This window comes from Neophocaena asiaeorientalis, unplaced genomic scaffold, assembly GCF_003031525.2.
Source record: "Neophocaena asiaeorientalis asiaeorientalis breed wild unplaced genomic scaffold, Neophocaena_asiaeorientalis_V1.1 scaffold114, whole genome shotgun sequence".
In the NCBI taxonomy this organism is placed as follows: Eukaryota; Metazoa; Chordata; class Mammalia; order Artiodactyla; family Phocoenidae; genus Neophocaena; species Neophocaena asiaeorientalis.
Window position 1 is genome coordinate 11,935,165 of NW_020173116.1, and position 12,859 is coordinate 11,948,023.

General features: G+C 43.1%; 1 protein-coding gene across 4 annotated transcripts in view; it reads left to right on the plus strand.

Annotated features, from left to right (window-relative positions):
- The first annotated feature begins 4,221 nt into the window (after positions 1 to 4,221).
- Positions 4,222 to 12,859, plus strand: part of IL1RL2 (interleukin 1 receptor like 2) — a 48,169-nt gene continuing 39,531 nt past the window's right edge. For 3 of the 4 annotated variants that reach the window (XR_003003155.1, XM_024744047.1, XM_024744048.1), the window contains exons 1-4: positions 4,222 to 4,324; positions 5,088 to 5,156; positions 5,974 to 6,205; positions 8,329 to 8,524. Coding sequence is in view for 3 of the 4 variants with exons in the window: in XM_024744047.1 (XP_024599815.1) it covers positions 4,246 to 4,324; positions 5,088 to 5,156; positions 5,974 to 6,205; positions 8,329 to 8,524 (576 nt within the window). In the remaining variant the exon portion in view is untranslated. Of the gene's footprint in view, positions 4,384 to 5,087; positions 5,157 to 5,973; positions 6,206 to 8,328; positions 8,525 to 12,859 lie in introns of all 4 variants that reach the window. The other variant, XM_024744049.1, reaches the window with a different exon arrangement.

The following is a 12,859-nucleotide window of genomic DNA, read 5'->3' on the forward strand; positions in this document are numbered from 1 at the left end:
CAAGAATATGAAGATATCTGAACACTGGGTGTGAGATTAAGATGGGTGACTTGTGGGCGGGATGTCTCTAGAGGGATGCTGTCCAGAGCCAAGTAGACCGGTGCTGGCTGGGTTGGGGGTTGCGATTATGGCCGTTTTGTGTGTGTGTGTGTGTGTGTGTGCGTGCATGCACGTAAGCTGTGAGGCCTGAAAATTGTTAATTACTGCCCCATGTGTAGGAGGGTGCCCATTACTCTGCTCAAGTGATAGCCAAACCTTAGGTTCTATTCCAACCCTGTGATGTCGTGATTCTCCGAATTTGATTTAAGAGAGACTGACGTGAAGAAGGAACAGAGAGACCCTCTAATGTACCCCAAATGGGTCTCCATATGTGCATGTCCACCGACATCGGCCTGCACCTGCCACATCACCTCATTCTTACTGGGAAACTAACTGCAGGTTATGTTCAATGGGAAATGATCAGCTAGTTAGTTAGAACAGATAATATTACTATGCATTATATTATATATACATCCGTATATGAAATCTTTAATAAAATGTATTGCCCTGCCACTCTTCTGAATGTACATCACATCCTTGTCTGAAGATCAAATCAACTGAGGGTAAAATTCAACTAGTTCGAACTGAGCAATGCATCCACCGCACTCAGAGCACTGCTTCACACCTGCTCTCAGGATGAGGTAATGAATTGGTAGAGGAATTGTTTCAGCTCGTGAAAAAAAAAAAATTGAAAGAGTCCATTACCTATGGCTTGTGACTAATGGCATGAATACCTAAGGATATTCTCACTGCAAAGCTATCTGCAATATTAAATACTGTGGCAAGGAAGAATTAGTCATAACACGATGGTAACAAACTCGGTGCTCATCAAGTTTCTATTATCGTCAGGCACTCTGCAAAAGAGGATTTACAAATGTCACCTCTGAAAAGTGGGTCTAATCATCGCTATTTTACAGATAAAGGGTGCTGCTGGGTTTGAGCTCCCTGTCAGGGAGAGAACAGTGAGGTACACCTGTGCTTCACTTTGAAGGTAAGCACATGAAACATCAGAGGTAGAATTTAATGAGTTCTCTACAAATCGATGAGAGGAAGACAAACAACCAGGTGGGTAAAATGGGAAAAACATGAGAAGTTATTCCACACAGAGGACACAGGATGAACATAGGCAAAGATGTTCCACCTTCTTAGTAATTCGAGAATTGTAAAATAAATGCACACAATAGCTTTCCCATCATTGGACTGGCAAAAGCTGGCAAAATATAAAAGTCTGACATACCAAATATTGGCAAGAACGTGAAGCAATGACATACTTATCCTCCAAAGAATACCAAATGTGGAGAAAATCAGGGTTTCCTAGTATAGTTGAAGATGCATCTACCCAGTGATCCTGCATTTTCACTCACTGGATAATCTCTCAAAAACCCACACAAGGGCTTCCCTGGTGGCGCAGTGGTTGGGAGTCCGCCTGCCGATGCAGGGGACACGGGTTCATGACCCGGTCCGGGAAGATCCCACATGCCGCGGAGCGGCTGGGCCCGTGAGCCATGGCCGCTGAGCCTGCGCGTCCGGAGCCTGTGCTCCGCAACGGGAGAGGCCACAACAGTGAGAGGCCCGCGTACCGCAAAAAAAAAAAAAAAAAAAAAAAAAAACCCACACAAGAGGACATTACAAAAATCTTCACAGCAGCACTATTTTTAAAGCAAAACATAAGGGCTTCCCTGGTGGCGCGGTGGTTGAGAGTCCGCCTGCTGATGCAGGGGACGCGGGTTCGTGCCCCAGTCCGGGAAGATCCCACATGCCGCGGAGCGGCTGGGTACGTGAGCCATGGCCGCTGAGCCTGCGCGTCTGGAGCCTGTGCTCTGCAGCGGGAGACGCCACAGCAGTGAGAGGGCCGCGTACCAAAAACAAAAAAAAACAAAAAAACACCAGGATAAAGCAAAACATAAATTTGATATTTAAATACCCAACTTAAATATCCAAAGGAGATAGATACATAAATTGTGGAATATTCATACAATAGAATACAATATAGTAGTTACCTTGAGTGAGTTAGAATTACACGTCTCAAAATATTTGAATGTCACAAATATAATATGAAATAATGAAATAAAACGTTGCGTAAGTATATAGTACTTTTTATATAAACGCTAAAAAACCCTACACAATATATTGCTTAAGGAATACACACACACACACACACACAACACACACACACACACGTCAGAATGATAAACAAGTTTAGGTTGGTGAGTCTGTAGGGTGGGAGAGACATACACAGGAAACTTGGTAATTATGATTTCTGAGGCTGGGTCTTGCTTATATGACTTATGACCTATTGAATTATTTAGCTGTTAACTATTGCTGACGCCCATCTAAATAGAAAATTTAAAAAGTGAAAATCAGAGAGGAAGAATAAAGTGAATGAATTGAGGAAGTTTCGGCATAAAGCAGCATTTCTCGTCGCCATAACAAAGCAAACCTGTTTGGATTCCTTCCTTCCCCTTTCTCATTAGCAAACAATGTTCTCCAGTTTCTCTGATTTTTCAGGGTAGTTGAGAACCTGCAGTAAAGGTTTTGATTTTCTGTTGTTTTTAATTGCAAAGGTTGCAATCCCCAAGTCAGTTCTGCCCTCAGAGCCAAGCGGTTCATTCCGCCAGCACCGGGAAACACATTTGGTACGGAAACCATCTCTGGAAGTGCAAGTTTCACGTCCTTAGCCTCACCGACAAAGTGAAGTGTCAGCCATGTCCCATCAGAGGGGGCATGCAGGAGGGCTGGGACGCCCGTCTTAACTTCCTAAGCTTTGGAGCAACTATACTGATTGGACTTGGCATGCAAGTTGATCCTCAAACTATACAAAACAGGATAGGACACAGATTCCTCTATTTATAAGGTAGAAACTGAACAAGACAACAAAAAAGATTTAGAAATAACTTTCAACACTGCTTATAACAATAGTTCTGTATGCGAGTCACTTGATATCTTTTATAGTAATGCTGGTTTGGGGGCATAAACCTTGCAAAATGTATAAGTACAGAGGAACCTCACTTAATGCTGATGCCAGGGGAAAAGTAATAAAGATCTCCACTTCTGGCTTACCAAGGGGGCCTCAGAGTAGAGAGCCCTAGGGCTCCCTGAGGTCTTTTAAAAAGATCCCTGAAACCAAAACCATTTTCATCGTAATATTAAGACCTTCTCTGTCTTTTTTACTCTCATTCCCTCACCAGTGGACAGTGGACTTTCTCAGAGGCTACATGACATGTAACATCATAAGAGACTGGATATGAGAATCCAACTGTCTTCTCTTAAATTAAACGTTAAATAAGAGATTTCCAAACACTAAGTATGGGTATGTAGAGGTGTGTAGAACAATACCACTTGTCTCAATAAGTCTGTTTGTTTTGAAAAGTAGAGTTATTTTTCATAAAATGTATGATATTTATATTAATTGTAGAGAGTTTATTGTTATTTTAAGTAAATAAGAAAATAAATGTTTAAAACACTTTCCAGTTTAATTTCTAACATAGTAAATATCGACAGATATAAACCACATAAACAAAACCACTTTGGAATCCTTAATAATTTTTAAGAGTGTAGAAATTTGCAAACCACTGGCTTCCAGCTTATCACAGAAAGCTTTGCTGTCATCTCCCCTTGCTGCTATGACTGCTTTTCTCACTGTTGGGAATCCCACAAGGACCGCCAGTAATAGCTTGGCCAGAAATCTGTTGAATGGAGATTACATTTTATATTTTTTTCTAAGTCTCAGTGTCCTCCGGGATGTCTCTGGGTGTCTCCTGATGGCCAGGGCAACAAGTCCCTGTTGATATTGTCAGAGATGGAAGTTTCAGACAGGAACAGTTTTCCTGCTCCGGGTATTTGAGGATCCCCGTGGGATGTCTGCTTTACAGAAGTTAACAGCACGACCCAGGCAGATAAATAATATTACTTAAAAGCCATCTGGGTCGGCGTCTACTCTGGGGGCATTCTATACAGGCCAATGCAGGGCATGTAATAACTGCTCGAATGGAGTTCGGAAAGGAAGGAATAGTTCATTTGGTGGGACAATTTGGAATAGATTTCAGCAGACAATTAATGGGGATGGAGGACTTCTTAGCTGCCAGAAAATCCGGCACAAAGCCTTCGAACCCACTTCCTAGTGCGATGGCACGCTCCTTCCTAAGCTAGCACTGGGAAGGTAGGGCTGCCCCGCCCATCGTAGTGAGGAACTAGCCTGGTACGGAAATGCCACGACAGGGCTCGGTCCCGGGCTGTCAGTCTCCACTTTCTACGAGTTCCTGCGCGCTCCGATCCAGTTCTGCAGGTACACACCCGGCTCGCGGAATCTGCAGCTAAGCAGGGCGCGGGCGGGACGAGGAGATGGTAAAAATGTGCGCGACTGGGCGGGGGGCGGCGATCGGGACTCCCGGGCGGCCCCTGACCGGCTGGGCGACCTTGGGGGAGCGGACTCCGTCTGTGGAAGAAGGTGTGGAGCCGGCGTCCACTGCCGGCCCGTCTTCCTCCCTCTTTTCCTGCCGGCCTTTGCCATATAGGCCTAAGCTGCCTTCTCCCGAGTGAGCAGGTTTCCGTTTAGACGGCCAGGCCCAGGAGGAACCTGAGGCTAAGGACGCCCAGGGAAGGCTCCGCGCGACGCATGGTGGGCACCCGGGCGCCACCACGGGGAGCGGGGGCCGCGGGCTGAGGCTGGCCGGGCGGCGAGCTGCGTGGCAGAAGGGGATGGCCCTGTGCCCCCAAAGGAGGCGACCGGGCAGCCTGGAAGAGGGGACCCGCCCGATGCCCACACTGCGCCTCCGGCCCCTCCCGACCCCTCCCACTGATGCCTCTCCCCCCGGATTCTGGAGGTGGGCGCTCGGAGCAAGGGTGGGGCAAGGGAAGGAGTAGTCTTTGGGGGCGCGTCCGGATACATCTGGGGCCAAAGTTGGAGGTCTCCTCGTGGAGCAGGAAAGGTCAAAAGCCTAGCTGGGATCTCTGAGATTCAGAGGTCGCAGAACCCTGGCCTCGTGCCGGGGGAGGGCGCGCTCCGCCCGCTGCGCCCCTTTCCACGCCTCCCTCTTTCTTCCTCGCAGCCTGTAGGGGAATGCTGTTGTTGCTGCTCTGCGTCGCGTCCACCGCTCTTCCACGATTTATCAGAGCAGGTACGTTCGGTTGGTTCGGGTCTCCGGGGCCCCCCTCCCTCCCTGCCACCCTGCCGCTCTGGGCGAGCCCCTGTGCAGACCTCCTGGGGGATCACGTGAGACCGGAGCCTGGCCGGTGACACTTGCCCCAGAGGTCCAGGCAGAATCCCGCGGGAGACGCTCAGCCCCAAGCATCCCCTTTGAGCTTTGAAGTGACTTGAAGAGGGGGAGGAGATGGGCAAATCTGCAAGTCAAGGCTCGAGTTAAAATGCTCAAATAGATCTATAATACCGTCTACTTTATATGACAAACGGACATGTTAGACCCAAGGTAATAGCAAAGAAACCAGCCACGGAACAAATTACTTCCAAGAAACACTAAGCAATTTGTTAGAAACGAACTTTAAAGCGAGCGGAATTGTTTAACAATCCTTTTGGGGAAGAGATACTTATACCTTTTTTGGGGGACGGACTGAATTAACCGGCTAGCAGAGCAGAAGGAAAACAGGTCAAGTGGGGCTCAGAATAGGAACGTTTACTCTGAAGGAGGAAGATGAAGGAATTGAGGGTCTTAGAATAGAAGGGAAAGAGGGGACTCATTCCAAATGGGGAGATCACTTGTTGAGGGGGAGGACCGAGTAGATTCCCTCTTATGGACAGATGTGAAGGACTTCGGGTTATGCTTTCACATCGGCAGATTGTTTTTAGGAAACTCCCATACTGAGAAAACTCTCACATAAAATTTCAAATCAGCAAGAAAATTGAGGTGTTTGTGGAAACTAATAATAACCAACACTAGTGCTCTCGGTTGTGATTATTTTTTTCCTTTCTTTCCCTAGATGCTTGCGAGGACGTGAGTATGCAGGATACTGTGTCAGTGGGCCAGCCTACGGCTTTTCACTGCATATACCCTCTGCCAACATCTGGGAAGGTAGACGCAACATGGTATAAATATCCTAGAAAAATCCCAGTATCCAAAAACATACAGTCTCGAATCCACCAGGACCAAAACTGGATTTTTTTTCTCCCTGTGAAAGGGGAGGACTCTGGGATCTACCACTGTGATACAAAGTAAGTTCCTCATTCATGAGAACTGTCTCTCTCCCATATATATATATATATAAAATGTATAATATTTATATAATATATAATTCTTTTAGAAAAACTCTTGATAAACTCTTAATCAATGTAGAAAACAATGAGAAGAATATAGTTTTGTAATTGTTAGGAGGTGGCTTCAATGAACAGACTTTTAAGCAGAACAGGTTTGTAAATCAGTTGTTGGACCGTGAAATGCATCTTTTCCTATCGAAATGATGTCCAAGGCCAGACCAGCTTACAAAGCCTGTTTAATCCCAATATGATTGCTGCCTTCTTTCTTGGAATGCCAAAAGTTTTTGTGACAGGTGGTACATCCAGATAGGTATAAGCCTCCTTCAAGCACTTTTTGTAAGGGTTCTGCTATAGGAATTTAACAGTGACCAAGCATCAGGTATGTTCTGGACCCCATGCTAAGCCTTATGCTAGTAATGTGAGTAAGTGACACAGGTCTGGGGGGAGATAGTTGAGCCTGGTTGGCACCGTGGTGAGCCAGAAAGCATATATCACACCAAAGGCGGCAGTCTATGCAGCGGTTCAAGTCCATCTTCCAAAATTTCAAGGTAACCTGGAAATCGGAATGTGTGTGTATGGGTGTGTGTGTGGTTAACTTTCCAATAAGCTTTGTGCTTGTGTCCTAATTAAGACACATCTGTGGACCAAATTTTGGCTGAGGGCCCCAATTTTGTTATCCTCCTTTGCTAATGTACATGACCTTCATGAGTTATTTGACCTCCACGAGCCTTGGCTTTCTTATCTGTAAAGTGGAAGTAATGCCAGCCAGATAGGGTAGAAGTTAAAATGACCCCAGATCATGTGTGAAGTAGGTACTCCAGGAATGTAGCTGCATCCTCCCTCTCTTGCAGTTCCTTGGTATATACAGCACATCTTCTTTATCTGTTCCTCTGTTGATGGACATTTAGGTTGCTTTCATGTCTTGGCTTTTGTAAATAGTGCTGCAATGAACACTGGGGTGCATGTACCTTTTTGAATTATGGTTTTCTCCGGATATATGCCCAGGAGTGGGATTGCTGGATCACAGGCTGGATTTAAAATATTTAAATATGGGAGCTGTGAAATGGGGCAAAATAATCTTTCCTAGAATGTAGACATCAATACTGTCTGTCATGGAAGAAAGTAAACGTGAATTCTCACAAATCTTTAATATATAGATATGATACATGTTTAGTAAACTATATATTTTTACTTTGAAATAATTCAAATTCATATCACATTTGCAAGAATTGTATAAAGAGCTCCTGCCTACCCTTTATCTAGATTTCTATTATTTAACATTTTGCCACATTTTCCCCATCATCCCCTGTGTATGTTACACACGGTATTTTTTCTAAACCATTTTATTCCAAATCATCTCAGTTGTATGCATCAGGTCCCTTTACCCCTTAATATTTCAATGTGTCTTTCCTCTCAGCAAGAATATTCTCTTACATCATCACAGAATAGTTATGACATTCAGGAAATTTAACCATCACACAATACTTTATCTAGTAACCAATTTGTATTCTAATTTTATCAATCTTCTCAAGGATGACTTTTATAAATGTTTTTCTTCCTTTTCCTGTGGAAGATTGAATCCAAGATCATTGCAGTGCATTTGGTTGTCATGTACTTTTAATCTCTTTTCATCTGGAACAGATCTTCAGCCTGTCTTGTGTGTGTGACATTGACATTTTTAAGAAGTGCAGACAATTATTTTATATTGTATCTCTTAATTTGGGTTTGCCAGATATTTCTTCGTGAGTCGGTTCAGGCTGAGCCTTCTTGGCTGGAATGCTATGGAAGTGGTTTGCAATCTCTTCAGACATCACACTCAGAGACACCTAGCATCCGCGTGTCCCTGCTTGGTGATGTTCATTTTGATCATTTGGTTAAGATGTCCTCCCGTGTTTCCACCATCCAAATACATCTTTTTTCCTTTCGTAATGAATGACTTGTGAGATGTATGCTGTCTTGTTTGAGGCAGAGGGTTTTCACAGTGCTTGGAAGAGGATTTGGAAATATTTGGAGATAAACAGAGTTATTTGGTTTTGTGACTGTTTGAGTTTATGAGGTTTCAATCTGTTGTTTTCTTACAGTGATACAAACACCTGTCCCAGAATGCAAGTCAACCTCACTGTATTTGAAAAACATTGGTGTGGTACTTCTGGAAACAGTCAACCGCATGTGCCAGATGAGTACAAACAGATTTTATATGTTGGAAGAGATGACGTTCTTGTATGTCCTCTGAACTTCCCAAACAGTTTTGATTTGGATTCAGTAAAGTGGTACAAGGTAAAAAAAAAAAAATTTCCTATTGATATTTTCCTTCCTCTTCTTTAAAACCTACTTGTTTTTTTTAGCTTAAGCTGTACCTTTTGAAGCAGAACTGGTAAATAGAGAGATTTGTGTACGTAAGATTTGTTAGCTAATTGCTATGGATAATTTAACGCTGCTAATTACTTATTTTTTTAATTTGTAGTTATTAGAGCTTGGTCGTAGCTTATTATTAGAATCCACCCCTCCCCCAATTATTCTTACTTTTCAGACTATCCTTCATTATTCTTTTTAATTAAGATTGATTAAGTAGTTTCTCTGAATGGGTAGTACACACATAGGGTTCAAGAATCACGAAGTATCAGAAGGCATGCCCCGGAAAGTCCCCTTCCTACTGCTGATTCATATTTGCCCAGGCCCATCTCACCTTCCATGACATGTGGCTGCTGTAATTGGTTCCTTGCAGGCCTTGCATTATTCTTGTGTAATGCCATGCAAGCAAATAAAACTATACCTCCTAGTCCTTTCTTTTTTTATGGAAACAGGGCATCCTATACTCACCTTCCTGCACCTTGTGTTTTCACCTTCAAACCTTCTCTTTTCTTGATTGCACTGGCAGATAGTAATGGAAAAGGCATAATCCTTGGCACAGAGGTGCACAGGCGAGGTATTTAATATCTGAATTAGTTCTCCCCCAGCTCTGCTTGTTAGCGTTTGCCAGTACAACCATCTGGGTCATGAGTACTCTTTGTGGGAAGGTTTTTTATCTACTGTTTCAATTTCTTTAATGGTGATAGGATTATACAAATTTCTTATTTATTCTTGAATGGGTTTTTGTAGGATGGTTTTCTAGGAAATTGTTCATTTCATTAAACGTTTCAAATACTCTGGCATGAAATGGTTTATCATTTCTCTGCTTTTAATGTCTGCTTCTGTAGTAAGGTTCATCTTTTATGCCCATTACAATATGTTTCTCTCTGTCTCTGTCTCTGTCTCTCTCTCTCTCTCACACACACACACTCTCTCTTTCTCCTTCTCACTTGATTAGTCTTATAAAAGGTTTGCAGTCAGTTCTATTACTCCTTTCAAAGCACCAGTTTTTGCCTTTGTCAGTCCTCTCTGTTATGTATTTCACATTCATTTAGCTTGTTTCTGTTTTCCCCTCTCACAAGGAAAGTGGCAATGAATGCCCTTATCTTGTATTTTATTTTATTCTAATTTTTTTCTTTCCCATTATGGTTTATTACAGAATATTGAATATGGTTCCCTGTGCTCTACAGTAGGACTTTGTTTATCTCTTTTACATATGATCGTTTGTATCCGCTAGTCCCAAACTCCTAATTCATCCCTCCCCCCACCTCCCCACCCCTTTTTCCCCTTTGATAACCATAAGTTTGTTTTCTATGTCTGTAAGTCTCTTTCCGTTTTGTAAATAAGTTTGGTTGTATCATGTTTTAGATTCCACATATAAATGATAGCATACAATATTTGTCTTTCTCTGTCTGACTTACTTCACTCAGCATGAAAATCTCTAGGTCCATCCATTTGCTACAAATGACATTTTTTCATTTTTTAATGGCTGAGTAGTTCCATTGTATATATGTGCCACATCTTCTTCATTCATTCACCTGTCGATGGACATTCTTTCAGTGAAATCCTCATGTGGTGAATCAGATGGAAGGGCTTGAGTATGGTGCCACATCGATCACTAGGCTATTTCAGAAATTGAGTTAGGAAGCGGGGATCATCAAGAGAGCGTGTGAAGTAGAACGGATAGAATGAGGGGGAAGGGGAGGGTGAGCAGGGGGAGGGAACTCATTCCTGCTGCCCCCGATTGTCCCTGTCAAGTGGAAGGAGATGTGACGTGGAGAGTGTGAAAGAGCAGACAGGCACGCAGGTGGGAGAGACAGTTGAAGGAGATGCAAAGACTTTCTACGGTGAGGACCATGGATTTGTTTATGTTTGTGTGTTTAGCTCCTGTCGTGCTCATCTGGTTGTAGGGGTGTAGGAGAGGGATGGCAGGATGAACTCAGCATGGGGTTTCTCTGGATAAATACACTGGAAGGATGAAGGGTTTCCTTAATCCTTGACTTGAGGACTTAAAAGGAGATCATTCAAGTGATGGCCACGTGAGTCTAGGTGGGACAGGAAAGGAAATGATGCCTGAAGGATACTGGTGATTAGGAGAAATTAGAGAGGTCCAAGGACTGATCCAGGTTAAGATGGAAAAATGGGCTGGATAGCTAGAAAGTTCACCATATCACATGATGGATGTGGTGGGTACAGGCTCCCCATCCATGGGGAGGCTCTTTATATTATAGAGGTTGCAAGGCTGTTGATAAAAAAATAAGAACAAAGCACCCAGAACCACACCCTACGTTTTCCTAACCTATAGCTAAGGTTCTGGATGTGGTACAGTTTCTCCAGCTGGCTTCACTGAAAAGCTAAAGTGAGTGTGGTGATCTGCTTTTCTACTGGACGTGGGCTTTCTGCCACAGTGTTCCGGGGCCCAGTCTCCAGCTTCGTGGGAGCTGAGAAGCAGTAGGCGTGTCGTCTGACTTATTGTTGTTGTGGCTCCAGCAAACGTGCTGGGACTTCGCTTGCTGCAGTTGTGTAAGTGGCAACTCCCGGTCCCTGACTTGCAGGTGGTATATCTCAAAGTCTCGATTCCCACCATCAGGATGGTGGTGGAGGAAGCAGCTATCATGCGAACTTGTTCTGCACTGTGCGTCAGCACCTAATATTCTGTTTTAAATCCTTTTCTGCTTAAAAGAGCTAGAATTTTTTTTTTTTTTTTCGAAACAAATCCAGTCTGGGAGACATGGCCTCATAGAATTGTTTGGCAAAGTAATTGAAATAATCTATTCACTAAGCCCTTAGTTCAGTGTGGGTACATAGTAATTACTTAATAAATAAATACTAGATATTATTACTTAGTTAAAATAAAAGAAAGAAACAGGTGGAATAATAAGAAATTATCATCAGAATGGTATATTTTTTCTAAATTAACAATTTTTTATTGTGCTAAAATATGTATAACATAAAATTTAGCATTTCAGTGATTTTTCAGTGTACAGCTCTGTGGCATTAAGTACATTCACCTTGTTGTACAACCATCACCACCATCCATCTCCAGAACTTTTTTATCTTCCCAGATGGAAACTCTGTACCCACTGAACAATAATGCTTCATTTTCCTCCCCACCCCCAAGCCCCTGGCAGCCACCATTCTATTTTTTGTCTCTATGAATTTGACTATTCTAGGAATCTCATATAAGTGGAATCTTACGGTATTTACACTTTTGTGACTGGCTGATTCTACTTAGCATAATGGCTTCAAGGTTCATCCGTGTTGTAGCATGTGTCAGGATTTCTTTCCTTTTTAAGGCTGGATAATATTCCATTGTATGTATAGACCACATTTTGTTTATCCATTCATTTTTCAATGGACACAGATTGTTACCATCATTCGGCTCTTGTGAATAATGCTGCTTTAAACATGGATGTACAAATATCTCTTTGGCCCCTGCTTTCAGTTCTTTTGGATATATTATCAGAAGTGAAATTTCTGGATCATATGGTAATTCTATGTTTAAGTTTCTGAGGGATTGCCATAATGTTCCCTTTTCTCCTCTCTTCCTCCCTTCCTTCCTTCCTTCTTGTCATTCTAATGATAAGAAGTGAGTTTATGTGTTCAGCACTTATTCTGTACATGGTACAGTACTTTCCCAATAATGCTTTTAGTGGTGTGTGTTTGTGTGTGCAAGACAGACACATACACATAAGCTGTCTGGCTATAAAGCCACGGAAGGGACTGTGTATTATTTATTACTCTCCCCCTAAGGTCTATCGTAGTGTCTTCACTCTATTAAAAAAAGAATGAGGTCTTCCTGATTTCAGCTGAAGAGTTTGATTGAGGTTTCTTCCATTGATGTTTGAATGATGTCTCCAAGTGACTGTGTCGGTGTTCAGACAAATCACATTTCACTGTTCTCACCAGACTGGATGAGGCACCAAAGTGTGAGTGCAATGCAGTGAGATTTGTCTGTACAGTGACACATTGATTTGGAGAAAGTATGTGACCATATGGTAGTTGCTATGCTCAGTATGTCTAAGTTCCTGACATTTCCAGTTTCTATTCATTCCCAGCAGAGATAAGAATGGCATGAGGAGGGAGAACCACAGCAGTGTGTCCGAGTTCCTCCTCCTGGGGCTCCCCACCCTTCCAGAGCAGCAGGGCGTGTTCTTTGTCCTGTTCCTGGGCATGTACCTGACCACGGTTCTGAGGCCGTGCTCATCCTCTGCTCATCAGGCTGGACTCTTGCTTCCACACCCCCATGTACTTCTTCCTCAG